This window comes from Orycteropus afer, unplaced genomic scaffold (assembly GCF_000298275.1).
Source record: "Orycteropus afer afer isolate SDZICR_OR568_19922 unplaced genomic scaffold, OryAfe1.0 scaffold00011, whole genome shotgun sequence".
In the NCBI taxonomy this organism is placed as follows: Eukaryota; Metazoa; Chordata; class Mammalia; order Tubulidentata; family Orycteropodidae; genus Orycteropus; species Orycteropus afer.
The window spans coordinates 7,852,745-7,868,283 of record NW_006921598.1 but is presented as its reverse complement, the minus strand read 5'-3'; the positions used below and the strand labels follow the sequence as shown (position 1 = coordinate 7,868,283).

Sequence of the window (15,539 nt, the reverse complement as noted above, 5' to 3'; positions counted from 1 at the left end):
AATCACTCCGCAATTTAAAACTAAGTGCCATAGGTGCTGTTTTCCATAGATAATGCATCTGCAGGGATAGATATAATAAAAAAACATGAACAATAACGAATACTGGTGACCATGTGGAGAAACTGCTGGTGGGAATATAAAATGGTACAGCCAGTTTGGAAAACAGTCTGGCAGATTCTCAAAAGGTTAAAACACAGAGTTAAAATATGATTCAACAATTCCACTCCTACATATACATCCAAGAAAGCTGAAAATGCATGTTCACACAAAAACTTGCTCACAGTAGCATTAGTCATGATAGTGAAAAAGTAGAAATATCCCAAATATCTATCAACCAATGAATGGATAAATAAAATGTGGTAGACCCATACAATGGAATATTATTTGGCAATTAAAAACAATGAACCTTGGAAACACTATGCTAAGCAAAAGAAGCCAGACACTGAGGCTATATATTATAAGATTCCATTTATATGAAATGTGTAACATTTATATGAAATGTGTAACAGAGACAGAAAATAGATGAGTGGTTGCCTGAGTCTGAGGGAGGGGGGATTTGAGAGGTCACTGCTAATGGGTATGGGGTTTCTTTTTGGGGTGATGAAAATGTCTGGTATTGACAGTGGTGACAATTATACAACTAAATATCACTGAATTGTACATTTTAAAAGGGTAAAATTCATGGTATGTGGATTATGTCTCAATAAAAACTGAACCTGTATTAGATGTACTCATTGCTATTGAGTTGTTTCTGACTCACAGTGACCCGACAGGGCAGAGGGGAACTGCCCCAGAAGGTTTCCAAGGCTACGAGCTGCACAGAAGCAGATTGCCACATCTTTTTCCTGTGGAGCAGCTGGGGGGTTTCAACTGTTGATTGTTCAGTTAGCAGTTGAGCGCTTCACTACTGCACCACCAGGGTCCCTTGTATTAGATATATATATATATGAAATCCAAACATTACAAAGAAATAGAAATGAAACTTGCCCTATACTCACTTTTCCCAACTTTGCTTTCATTTTTATCTTATTCTCTATATTGGTTTTATTGTTTATAATACATATATATATCTGTATAGGCGCTCTGGGAGCATAGTGCCTAAAGGCACTTGACTGCTAACCAGAAGGCTGGCGGTTCAAACCCACTAGCTACTCCTCGGAAGGAAGATGGGGCAATCTACTTCCACAGTGATACTGCTTCGGAAACCCAAGGAGGGGTTGCTATGAGTCGGGCTGACTCGATAGCACATAACAACACAACAACATATCTGTATACAAACTAAGACCTTTTAATGCTTACTGTTTGTGACTTTTTTTTTCACTTAATATGACTTTTTGTTTTTAATCATTTGAAATAAAAAAATTTCCCAAGCTGACTTCTTAATATATTGAACCCAGAAGTCATAAAGAAAAAGATTGATAATTTGCCTGCATAAAACTTAACTTTTTTTATACAGCAAAGTTACCATAAATTAAAACTAGAAGAACATATAGGCAACATTCACAAGAAAAGGTTACTATTTCTAATATTAAGGGTTTAAACTCCTCGGAAGGAAGACTGGGCAATCTATTTCCATAAAGATACTGTGTCAGAATCCCAAGGAGGGGTCGCTATGAGTCCAATCAACTCGCTGACAGTGAGTTTGGTTTTTTTTTTGGTTATACGTTGATTAGTGGTTTAAACATTCAGTTGCTAACCAAAAGTTTGGCAGTTTGAACCCACCAGCTGCTCTGTAGGAGAAAGATGTGTCAGTCTGCTTCTGTAAACATTTACAGCCTTAGAAACCCTATGGGGCAGTTCTACTCCGCTCGAAAGGGTCACTGTGAGCTGGAATTGACTTGATGGCTTTGAGTTTGGTTTGGTTTTGGTATTGATTTCTAATAAAGCAACCCAAAAGAAAAATGGGCAAAGCTATAAACAGGCAATTCAAAGAAAAAGAAATGTAAACAGTGAATAAACAGAAGAAAAGGTGTCAATCTCATTAATAGTCAAGGAAATGCACAATGAGTCACCATTCTTTGCTATTAGATTAGCAAAAATTAAAAAGCCTGGTAACAACTAACACTGGCAAGAGAAGGGAGAAACAGACCCTCATAAATTGCTGAAAGATATGTGAATTGCTGTAACCTTTTGGAAAGGTAATCAGGTAATATTTAATAAATGGGAGTAATCTTTGACCCACTAATGGGGTTCTGCTCCTCCAAAATAAAAGCATTACTACTAAAAATATGTTCATAAAAATATTTACTGCAGCAATATTTAGGAGAAGAAAAAAACTGAGCACAACAGAATGTATGTTGATAGGTGATGGCTGAATAAATTGTGATTTACGGATATTAAAAAAGCAGTCATTAAACCTATAGTGATTAGAGGCATGTATACAATAGTTAAGTGAAAAATGCAAGTTGCTGTGTAGTTACATGGTATAATGCCATAAAAACAAAATGCAAACCTCTATAATGTGCACATGGTTGTAAGTTATTGCAGGCACACAGAGGTAATCTGTTAAATTTGGGCTGGGTATGCTGTACTTATTATTAAAAAAAAGTATTTTTAAGAAGTTGATTGTTGATAAAGGAAAACATTGTGTTAATTTAAGCTATCTTCAAAGCTAAGGAATAGTTAAGAAAGATGGAGAATTCAATGGAAGTATTACTTAACATGGAAAAACTAGTACATCTTGCAGAATACAAGGTATCTATCTAATAGTTGTTTGATATGAGATTTTAGGTCCTTATAGACTCCTTGGAAGGAAGGTTGGGCAATCCTACTTCCGTAGTGATACTGCCTCGGAAACCCAAGGAGGGGTCGCTATGAGTCTGGGCTGACTCGACGGCACATAACAACAACAACAACAGAGCTGAAAGAAGAAAGATTGGAAAGGAGTATGGATGGACTGTTAATCTGAGAATTCAGACTGGTGGCCAGCAAGAGGAAGAAACTCTTGGTTTCTGATGCTAGTGTCTGTTTGGGGATCATTTGGAAGAGAAAGGTACCTGCACTTCATATAAAACCAGACCAAGGCAGAATCAGCTCTATTTCCCTCCATTAAAGCTTTGTATAACTAGGTACCTCTCACATAGGGAAATGAAGAAATATGTTTTATTTAGTCCTGTTAACATTTACTGTTTTCAAGAGTGAGTTGTTACTGCTCTAGCTAACTGTAGAAATCTTGACTTCATGAGATAAGCATGCAAGGATAGCCAGGATATAGTAGGCACCCAACAGATGTTGGCTTCTTCTGGATCAGTTCAGGAAGACAAAGTTACGACTCAAATTACACAGGATCTGCCTTCAACATCACTACTGCGGACAATCCTTCTACCAGGGTCAAAGTAACTAGCAAAGGCAAGTCATTAACTCTAAGAGGAGGCTGTCTCTAAGACAGTCAGGCTATATCCCTGAGATAGTTCTTGGGAAAAATCTAAGCATCTCTAGAAAAATTATAATGCCAAATTGGGAACAACCCTAGCTTTACTTTAACTGTTGTCTTCAGGTGCCACTAAGTTGATTTTGACTCACAGGGACCCTATGTGACAGAGTAGGCAGAACTGCCCTGTAAGATTTTCTAGGCAATCATCTTTACAGGAGGAGCTCGCCGACCCTTTCCTCCGGGAAGCTAGTAGGTGGGCTCAAATCAGCAAGTTTTCAGTTAGCAACTGAGTGCTTAACTGTTTGACCACCCAGGTGCCCATTCCAAATGTATTACTATAACTATCCTGTCTGAAATGTACTGCTGAGAGAGGTTGAGGGTGGTCTCTGAAACGTGGAGAACACTGGCAAACACCTGTTTTCTCACTGTTTAGGAATGTAAATAAAATATTGTTTTTGAGAAGTAAAAATAAGAACATTTGGAAAATCGGGAATATTCTGAGAGTGGAGACTAGTCCTGTTAATAACTATTTTATTGAATGTGTCCTCCTTTTAATTGATTCAACTGTTTTCAGTGCTAAGGTAGACAAATGATATGGCCGAAACAGGAAAAACACGTGTGTTTTTGCTAGGGGCTTTTAGTTCCAAGAAGTGGTTTAAGCTCTCTTTTGGGATACAGAGGAGCAAAAGGAGATTTATCTGATACTGACAGTTTCTTGAATTTTCTTGCAAATGCCAGAAAAACACAGGCCCTTTAAGCTGAATGGAGGGAACAAAAGATGGGGAAACATTCGTCCTTTTCTCCTGGCTATGCTGAGGAAACGGACCCAGTGACTAGGCTTCTGCATCAGGCACACTCGTTAAGTTTCACGGGACCTAGAAAACCCCACAAAGGTGGGGGAGAGAGAGTGAGTGAGGAGAGAGTATGGCCTTTTGCCTTTGCACAAACCTCAATCTTCTGGAGGTCAGGGACACAGGGATATTTAGCTTGGGGCTGCACCCCAAGTCTCAGGGAAAACAGTGTATTCCACCGGAAGCAGTTCTTCAAATTTCCTTTATGACTTAGCTAAATTAAATCTTGTCAGTATTTTTCTTTCTCTGTTTTTGCCAGGCAGTAATAGAAGAGCAGGGATGAGAGTAGCAAGCAAAGAAGAGTAAGTGACCACAGGGTATTATTGCAGCAGGCACAGGGAGCTTTGGAATCTGTTTTCAAAAGGCACCCAAACTAAAACCTCATGTGCTTCTTGCCAACCTTGCAAAGGCTGAATAATCCACATGTGGCTCTGTGAGAAGCCACTTCACTCCACGTGTTATTTCTGCTGTCTGGTTTGATTAATATTCTCTACCTTTACCAGAGGAGCTCTGGTAGCGTAGTGCCTAAAGACATTTGACTGCTAACCAAAAGCCTGGTGGTTCAAACCCACCAGCCACTCCTTGGAAGGAAGGCTGGGCAATCTACTTCCGTAGTGATATTGCCTCGGAAACCCAAGGAGGGGTCACTATTGAGTCGGATCTGACTCGACGGCACATAACAACAATCACCACCACAACAACCTTACCAAGGATTCGTGCAAATGGTTAATGGGCTTGGCTACCAAGCAGAAGTTTGGAAGTCTGAGTTGCCAGAGGCACCTCAGAAGAAAGGCTTCTTTCTTCTGGAAAATCAGCCATTGAAATCCCTGTGGAGCACAGTTCTACCCTGACACATGAGTCAGGGTCACCTTGATGACACCTGGTTTAACTGGCTTAATATCCAGGGAGTGCAGAACAGTGAGGGCACTGGCTTAATGAGGAACACGCTGTATTTCCTCCTGTTTTGTATGTAAATAGCTCTGAGGAAGGACTTCTGAATTGGCGCACTCCTCTTTCTAAGGCAGGTCTGAGACAGGTGGCAGTCTCAGGTTGGTTTCTTGCCAGATCATGACACAGACCTCCCTCAGAATCTTTCTAGGGAACTCTCATGTTACTGGTAGAAGGGAAAACATGGGGGCTTCTATTCTTTCCTTTCTTCAGTCATCTGGCTCTTGCTCATGCTATGGCTGGTATTGCTCGGCTCCCTCATCTCCCAGTAATGGTAGACATGGAAGATCATTTGGGGATTTGTACCTTTAAAGCACTTTGCTTTCAGTGTAGACAAAAACTGCTACTCCATCCCACTACTCCTTACATCATTTGTGAGGGCCTGGGAAGTGATTCATGATACAGTGATGCGTGACACCTATAGGGTGCTTTTGCATTGACCCTGGATCAGGACGGATGACAAGCTATCCATCATCTGCCTCATAATAGACACGGGACAGCCCCAGAGTCATCTGTTGACAAGATAAACTTAAAGGGTGCTGGGAAAGCACCTACTTAGTATTGACCTATCTCATTTCAATCAATCAATTTTGAAAGAAATTGCACATTTTCCTTCACATTGCAGGAGAGAAGAGTGGGATGAGGGTGTGGACTACAGCATCCTTTCAAAGCGGATGACAGAGAAAGGAGAAAGGGAGGAGATGGGATGGGGGATCGGGGATTTGAAGCACTTGATTGAGCTCGTTTTCATGCGTTAGACTTACTTTTTCACTAAGTGATTTGTCTCTGCTTGTTGAGTATGAAATCTAGGTCAAATATCAGGTATCTTGTAGGACAAAAGTGGTTAATTTGGAATCACCTGGAAGCATGCTGCCTCCATGGATGGAGGAGGCAGTCCTTTTTCTGTCACCTTTAATTAAGAACAATCTGGGAGTGGTGGGGAGGCAGGGAGAGAATCACAGTCCACATAAAGGACTGAGAGAGTGGGTCACATGCTTGAATTTATGTGAGTTCCCTACCTCCTGGCCCCTGTCCTGCACAGGACACGACTCACTGTCTGCTTCTGAGAACGATCCTGATTCATCGCTGGAGTTGGTTCCGTAAGACTGCTCACATTTAATTTGGGGCCGGACTTGGTTATACATTCCATCTCCCATCAGGCCTGGTTCCTGATGTTCTGTGGCAAGGAATCTGGCTCCCTGGGAACAGGGTGAGGAGGAGAACTCGCAGAGAGGGAGGCTGCAGGGTGAGCCCCCACTTCCGTCCTCCGCATAGGAGTAGGAGGAGCATGAGCTGGAAGTCCTGGTCCTGGTCTCCAACGGGGGTGAGCGAGGGCAGACTTTGATTGGCACTGGGCAGCTGGTGTTGGGCCGCATCCTTCCTGGCAAGTGGTCAGCCATCAGTCCGCCATGGGAGTAGGCTTGGGAGCTGGGGAGGGACTGGCCAGCTCCCACCCACAGACCTTTTGGCACTGGCTCAGAGAGGTCTTTGTCCAAATTGCTCACCCCAGAATATGAATGCACCACAGTGCTCACTTGGTCACAAGTGCTTGAGGAGAAAATGACACTTCTCCGGTCTAACTCTCCTTCCTGCTTACAGAGACCCTCCAACCCAGGCCCCTTGAGGGGCGACCCCATAGTGAAGTTGGATGTGTCCTTCTGGCCCATGTGGGGCTGTCCATAATTCCCCGTGAAGGGGGTATAGTCAGTTTTAAGGTCACCCTGAGTGATCCCCTTGTCAAAAGGGCATGCTGAACTCCTGGCAAAGTGCTGCTGAGATGTACTGGGTAAACCACACAGCTCCACACTTTTTGTTATACTGAATAGAGACCTTAAACAGGAGGGGGAGGACATGCTTCTGGATCTATCCAAGCAGGTGGCACTGCCAGGGGGGGTGGGGGTGGGGGTGGGGCTGGGCTGTTTCCGGTCCATTTCGACATCCCCTCCTCTGTCCCTGACATCAGGTTCATCTCCGGACAGGCAGAGTGTGATGCTCTCTTCCTCATTTTCTTCACTGGGCGGCTCACTTTTAATCTGCCCCGTGGCAAGCCCTGGCTTGAGGTTGTTACCAGAGTTACCGTCACTGAATGTGCTTGCAAAACCTGAGGTACTGTGTGATGATGCATTATAGACATTCTTGGTACATGCAAGCTGGTATTTCTTGTATCTGGGGTACTGCGTTAACACGTCCTTTTCTGAGCTTTCTTTGATGTCCGTGGGCACATCGGACTCAGGCAGCAAGGCTTCTTCCTTCTCTGCTACGGGGACGGCTGCGGCGTCAAAGGTGTTAGGGTCTGGAAGCATCTGGTCCCTGGGACAAGGCATCTTGGCCGTCTCTGAATCCATTGTCTCCTCCTCCTCTTCCTCCTCCTCTCCCGCAGAGTTCTCATGGTCCTCATGAGGGCGCTGGCACACGGTGTCCTTTCGGCACACAAACAGGCCATCCTCGCTGTTCAGGAGCTGGGTCTGCAAGAAGCTGAAGCAGGAGTCCTCCAGGTTGTGCATGCGTAGGAACTCAGCACAGCGGATGACCTCGCGGATGTTTTCTCTGCTGAGTAACAGCTTGGCGGTGTATGCAAACTGTAACAGTGGCCCAAAGCCCCTGGCTGTGACCTGCAAAACAAACAGGGAAATTGCCAACATTACCATCAGCACCGCTTTTGTCCTGGTTCCCTCAACTGAAGCACGATAACCAGACAGTATTACTGTTTCAGAATAAAGACTATGGAGGAGCAGTTAATCTCGTACTGGGGTCAGCAATGACTGTGCTTCCAATAATTAGTGCCTGTCTTTCACATGCTACTGCTGTACTTTATCACAGGCACAAGAAGAATTGAAAATAACGAGGGTCAAGTGGCTAAACAAGATGACAATAGGTTCAGTGTTTACACTAATGAAATATCCTGGCAAAAATGCACGGGAACAATGGGAAGCCTATTAATTTGCCACCCGATCGTTCCTGCCAAGAGTCATTGTACAGAAGGGGAGGGTGCTGTGACACTTCTTGCAGTTCGTTCAAGCCAAAGCAAGCATTATATATAGTTCTTTGTCAACCACCAAACTGCACTATGGGCCTGTTAAAAACAGAAAGTCCATTGGGTTTAAAAATAGTTTTTCATCACTTAAAATTTTTAAACAGATTTTAAAACAAGTCCTGTTTTGCTCATTCATCATAGTGTCTAGTTGGGACTTTTCAGTCATTGTGTCCTAGTGATCTTATAATACCAGAGATGATGACAATCAAAAGCCATGTTCTGGAAAAGAAATGAACTCCTGGCCCATAAAGAATTTGGGGTGGGATAGGGGGGCACGGATATAGAGCCAGAAAAACCAGTTGTCACTTAAATGGTTGAAGCTGCTGAGTGGCACAGGACACGGGCTATTCCTTCCCTAATTATTAGCAGCAGCTTTGCCATGCAGCTGTCTTCTTTTCTGGTAAATCTTCAGGGGCTAAGCCTACTGTCATGTGCTGCTCATCCATTACATTTTACAGATTGAAAATGTGCTATTTATGCACGGCTGGCGTGACTGTGCGTGTGCGTACACACAGAATGACTTAGACAATTAAAAATATGTTGCCTAAGGCCAATTGTTTTTCAGATGGAAATGGATGAACCTTGCTGGTGTTCGAGATCAGCTTCCTTATCCTGCATGCAAAAACACTGTCCTTCTAGGTTCTTCCAAACACTGCGGACCCCACAGGAAGGAGAAGCATGTCTACGAATCATGTGGACAAATCAAGTGAAAATGGCAATCATGGGGTCCTTGCTGAATGCTACTGCAGTGGTGATCAAAATATCTACCAGGAGAATGAGTGCAGATGAGATGAGCCGGCAAGCTTTGAAGCTGACGTACTCGTGTATCAAACTCATGCAGTACATATCACCAAAATTCTTACAAGGACTTTATCCTGTGTTCAAGACTCAACTCAGACATCAACTCCTCTGGGGAGCCCTCTCTAGTGTTCTTACAGAGAGTAAATGACACCATCCTCTCAGCAATCATAACCAGTTAGGAAATGTCCTGGATTTTCCAGGGTGGCACTGCATTCTTTCCAATAAGGGAAATTTCTTACATATAACTGAATGAGATTTTAATTGTTAATGCTTTTGATGTAATTTAAATAAAATTCCAAATTAACTGCCTTTTCTTTCACCCAAATTAATACCCAATTAAAAAACAATTCCAAATTAAAAAAAAAAAAAAAGTCACATGAATCCCTGGATATTTGCTTAAAAACAAAACAAAAACATGATTGCTAACCTATATTTTAGTTCTAGACGGCAATCACTACTATCTCACTTTTATTTTACTTAATTGTGTCAGTTTCTACCTGAGGCAGTGAGTTCCTTTAGATCAGGGATGATTTCATTTATCTTTGTAACACTGTATCCAGGCCAGGGTCTCTAACATGGTAAACACTTGATTAATGTTTCAAGTGACTGAATGTCATAACTCTAACTGTGCCCCTAACATATAATTATAGTGTACAGAAGGTGAAAAAATGGTTTGTTTGGTGGGTGTTGTTTCAAATTACTTTTTGAGCAAGGCACAGCACAAATAACCAATCAAATCAAACAACCAATCTGAGGCAGGCAAGAGTCCTTATCTGTCTTGTTCCCTAGTACTTGTATTAAAAAGCTCATGTGACCTGGTTTTTTGTGTCGGTCTGACTCCATGACTCCATGGCACATAACAAGAACAAAGCTGATGGTAGCGTAGTGCCTAAGGCACTTGACTGCTAACCAGAAGGCTGGCTGTTCAAACCCACCAGCCATTCCTTGGAAGGAAGTTTGGGCAATCTACTTCTGTAGTGATATCGCCTGGGAAACCCAAGGAGGGGTCGCTATGAGTCAGCTCTGACATGACGGCAAATAACAACAAGCTGACATGAAAGATCCAGCAAATCTATAGATACTTACTCTGTTTTTTCCCAGGAACTTTTAGAAAGGGGTAACAAGACAAGAAAGAGGCTATTTAGAAATAAGCAAACAAGGTGATGAGTGTGACATGACCCATTTCTTTATTGCGACATGGCTCTACCAGCAAGAGAGAAATGGCAGAGTCAAGGCAGAGTTGCCCTGTCTTCCAGTATACTCCTGGACAATTTTCCAGTCACTGAATGGAGAGCACACACATAGAGTTTTGGCGAATGTGTTAACTACATGGGAAGTGGGGGAAACTCATTTCAGTATTATTTATATTTCATATACGTTCCTCATGTTCCCATTCTTATCACTACTTCTTTCTTATGTTGATGCTGTGGATCTCAGTGAAGCCCTACCACTACCACCCACTGTGGCTGCTTTTACAGAAAATTCCCAAAGAGGCCAAGGATACCCATGGAAATCATTAGATGAGGAAGAAACATGGAGAATTGCCCTCTGTCACACGGCTGCAAGGAGCTGGAGAAAGCTACTTCATGCAAGGAAGGGCTGGTGCTTAAATGGATGAGATGGGCCGAGGGTACCAACGAACAAAGTTTCCACCTTTCAAATCAATGATGTTCCCGAGATCATTGACCTTTTTGGGCTTGGGTGGCAAGATGATCTCAAAGTGGTTATTATATGGTCATGAAAAAGTCACAAATAAAAATTGGTTTGTACACTGTCATGCAAGCTCAAGGTCAGAGGAGATGGCACCCACACCATGAAATTTGAATAGTTCATTGCTGGCTTTGCCTTTATATTATTTGAAATCCTGCTTTGTCATATTCTATTTTGTAAAAATTTTGCACAACTTCTGTGTAAAGGCTTTGCCTTGTGAATCAGGATGACACTTACAAGCACATCCTACTGACCAACACCATGTTAGCTGGCTCTCATAATATTTTGCAAGGTAGGTATGAAAATAATAAACCCACTGTCACTGAGTCAGAATTGACTGTCACTGAGTCAATTCTGACTCAGTGACTCTATAGGACACAGTAGAATTGCCCCATAGGGTTTCCAAGGCTGTAATCTTTATGGAAGTAGACTGCTACGTCTTTCTCCTGTGGAGAGGCTGGTGGGTTTGAACCCCCAATCTTTTGATTAGCAACCACTGAGTGCTTAACCACTGTATCACTAGGGATCTTCAAGGCAGGTGTTACCACTCCTATTTTATACATGTGGAAACTGAGAGGCAGGGAGATGAAGGAACTTATCCAAGATCACAGAGCTAGTAAGTGGAGATCTGGTATTCCAACCCAAGTCCAACCTGATTCTTCCTCCTGTGTTAAATGCTAAGAGGGATGGCTAACAAAAGACTCAATCTTATGCTCAACTCAAGAAACCTACACTTTAGCTTTGTAGAAGAGGTGCAAACAATAAAAAGTTAATTATTAAGTAAGCCAACAATGCAAGGGCCATCAGTAGACTGCATTATTTGCTGTTAATTGAGAAATCCAGACAAGTACAGGAGAGGAAGTGACCTTTGACGAAAACGGGGATCCTTGTAGAGTTGTAGCAGGTTATCTGGGATGCAGTGCAATCCCCTTGACTATGCCTGCTCTGGGTCAAGGGCTGACTTGATAGAATAGGTACCTTCTGAACTGTCACTGGTGCCCCTCCCAGTAAGCCACCTCTAGGGTACTTCAGGCCAGATATTGTTGTTGTTGTTGTTGTTTGCCATCGAGTCGGCCCCGACTCATAGCGACCCCTCCTTGGGTTTCCGAGGCAGTATCAGTACAGAAGTAGTATTGCCCAACCTTCCTTCCGAGGAGTGGCTGGTGGGTTTGAACCACCAGCCTTCTGGTTAGCAGTCAAGTGCTTTAGCCACTATGCTACCAGATATAAGAGCTCCAAATACACGAAATAGAAAGCAAGTGCCCATTACACCTGCTGGCTAGTGTTAAAACAGGCTGATGTTCTCTAAATATTGGTTTAGCCTCCATCTTGAGTAGCTTGCACTGTCTTTCTATTTTTAGGAACCACTTACACTTACTCACTGTGAGCAAATATCTAGGTACCAAGGTAAAGCTGCATGATTAAACAACGGAGACCACAAGTTTGCATTGTTATTTACTTTTTATTTTTAACAAGTTTCTGATAATGGGAAAAAATGAGAGAGGGTGGAAAGTGGAGAATCACATACATAACTAATGACGCATAAAAATGTTATTAAAAAATTAATGATCATAAAGTTAAAGTGGAATGATGTGAATAGAAATAGCAAACCAGTTCCATTTCACTGATGTTAATGGAGCTGCATTCCACTACTTTAAGGGAAACAGACATATCTATGCTAAAATTCACTGGTCAAGGATGGCCTAAAGGAAACAATAAATAAATGCAAATTATGATATTAGTGACAACATGGTGTAACCATGTTGCAATTTGAATGAAATATTTTGGATGAATCATTTTGATGAGTATTTTTTCATCATGCTTAAATGTAGAAGTAGCTGATCCTATAATGTACAATAAATAGTATGCCAGAGATGAAACTAGAATTACTGCTGGGGCAAAATGGACAGAGCTATGTGCGGCTGAGATCTGAAAGCAGTCAGGAAATAACATCCCTACTTTGCCCTCTAACTGTCCCTGAGGAGGGAATGACCTTAGCCAGCAATTGACACACCCAGGGCAAATGGCACTGACCTTTAGACTTAAGGCCTGAAAGAACAATAACACCAGGGAGGTACGAACTCTTTAGAACTATCAACCATATGAGATCAAAAGGGCAGCATTTGTTCAGGGATAAAGCTCAAAAGGCAGGAAAGAATAGGAAAGAAGGATGGATGGAAACAGTAAAAGCAGAGAGGAAGTGGGAAGAATGCTATTACATTGTGGGCATCGCAATTAAAGTCACAAAATGTATATGAATTGTTAAAGGGAAAACCAAATTGCTCTGTAATCTCTCTCACCCAAACATAACCAAAAGTTAAAAAAAAAAAAAAAAGGGATCCCTGATTCCAGTGGGTGATGGTATCCCAGAGTGGTAGAGGTTAACAAAGGCAAGCGGGCAGGGCTACCTACTGGTATCACTGTGTGGGCCACAGTGAAAACAAGGAGACTGGCAGGATTATAGGGTATCTTGGACTAAAATATGTGATCTGCCTCTTAAGGTACATTTTGATTAGCAAAATAACTTAAAAAGGAAAGAAAAAAAAAAAAGGCTATGAACAAAGACCTGACTGGAATCCATGACAGAGGGTCATGGTCCCAGACTTGAGCCAATTCAGAGTTCTTGGAAAGAAGCTCCTGGGAACCACTGAGGAAGGACCTCGTGATAATTCACATTTTTCACTAAGATTCTCCTGTCACAAGGATGTGTGACACCTTGTAGCTTTTCCTAAATCATGAATGAAATACAAACTTTTTTAAATTAAAAAGAAACAAAAAAAGAAAGTAAACTATAAAAACCAAAAATCTAAATTATTTGGAGGCTGTTCACATCAGAACCAAATCTATTTATCTCTCTTTCTCACTCTCCCTAAAACAGCCTCGTTGTTGCTAGTTGCCAGGGAGTCAATTCTAACTCATGGCAACACCCCGTGTGCAGAGTAGAACTGCACGCAGTCCATACAGTTTTCGAGGCTGTGATTTTTGGGAAACAGATCGCCAGACTTGTCTTCTGAGGCAAAACAATTTTAATACAAACATAACGTTGTTAGGTGACCTCAAGTTGGTGCTGACTCCTAGTGACCCTATGGACAACAGAATGAAACACTACCTGATCCTTCGCCAACTTCACAATCCTTACTATGTTTGAGCCCACTGTTGCACTGTTGTGTCAATTCATCTCATTGAGTGTCTTCCTCTTTTTTGTTGACCTTCTACTCTACCAAGCATGATATATTTTTCAAGGGACTGGTCCCTCCTGATAACACGTCCAAAGTATGTGAGATGGAGTCTTTCCATCCTTGCTTCTAATGAGCATTCTGGCTGGACTTCTTCCAAGACAGATTTGTTTGTTCTTCTGGTATTCCATGGTATATTCAATATTCTTCACCAACACCATCATTCAAATGCATCAATTCTTTTTCAGTCTTCCTTAATCATTGTCCAGCTTTCACATGCATATGAGGTGACTGAAAATACCATGGCTTGAGTGAGACACACCTTAGTTTTCAAAGAGACATCTTTGCTCTTTAACACTTTTAAGAGTCTTTTGCAGCAAACTTGCCCAACACAGTATGTCATTTGATTTCTTGACTGCGGCCTCCATGGGTATCGATTGTGGATCCAAGTAAAATGAAACTCTTGACAACTTCAATCTTTTATTCATTTATCATGATGTTACTTATTGGTCCACTTGTGAGGACTTCTGTTTTTTCTATGTTAAGGTGTAATCTACAGTGAAGACTATAGTCTTTGATCTTCAACAGTAAGTGCTTCAAATCCTCTTCATTTTCATCAAGCAAAGTCATCTGCATATCACAGGTGGTTAAAGAGCCTTCTCTCAATTTTGATGCCACATTTTTCTTCATATAATCCAGTTTCTAGGATTGACTGCTAACCAGAAAGCTGGTGGTTCAAACCCACCAGCCACTCCTTGGAAGGAAGATCGGGCAATCTACTTCTGTAGTGATATTGCCTCAAAAACCCAAAGAGGGGTCACTATGAGTCGGATCCAACTTGATGGCAGTCAGTGAGTTTTTTTTTTTTTCCCTAGGATTATTTGCTCAGTATACAGATTGAATAAGTATGGCAAAAGGATGTAACCCTGATGAACATCCCTCCTGATTTTAAACCACACACAGTTCCTCTTGTTCTGTTTGAAGGACTGCCTCTTAGTCTAAGTTCCGCATGAGCATAATTAAGTGTTCTGGAATTCTCATTCTTCACAAGGTTATCTGTAATTTTTTACCATCCACACAGTCAAATGCCTTTGCATAGTCAATAACACACAGGTAAACATCTTTCTAGTATTCTCTGCTTTTAGCCAAGATCCATCTGACATCAGCAATGATATCCCTCATTCTCCATTCTCTTCTGAATCCAGCTTGCATTTCTAGCAGTTTCCAGTCTATGTACTGTTGTAACTGTTTTTCAATTATTTTCAGCAAAATTTTACTTGTGTGTGGTATTAATTATACTGTTTGATAATTTCTGTGTTCTATTGGATCACCTTTCTTTGGAATGGGCACAAATATGGATCTCTTTCAGTCTGTTGGTCAGGTAGCTGTCTTCCAAATTTCTTGATGTAGATGAGTGAGCACTTTTAGTATTGCATCCTTTTGTTGAAATGTCTCAATTGGTATTCCACAAATTCCTGGAGCCTTGCTTTTTGCCAAGGCCTTCCATGCAGCTTGGACTTCTTCCTTCAATACCATCAGTTCTTCATCATATGCTACTTCTTGAAATGGTTGAAGCTGACCAATTCTTTTTGATACAGTGACTGTGTAGTCCTTCCATCTTCTTTTGATAGTTCCTGTGTGATTCC

The 15,539-nt window shown here is 41.8% G+C and overlaps 1 protein-coding gene across 1 annotated transcript in view; it reads right to left on the bottom strand.

Moving 5' to 3' along the window:
• Positions 1-15,539, bottom strand: part of BACH2 (BTB domain and CNC homolog 2) — a 107,924-nt gene that overhangs the window by 15,515 nt on the left and 76,870 nt on the right. Inside the window, exon 2 of the mRNA XM_007950806.2 lies at positions 6,192-7,784. Coding sequence (XP_007948997.1) covers positions 6,192-7,784 — 1,593 coding nt within the window. The remainder of the gene's footprint in view (positions 1-6,191; positions 7,785-15,539) is intronic.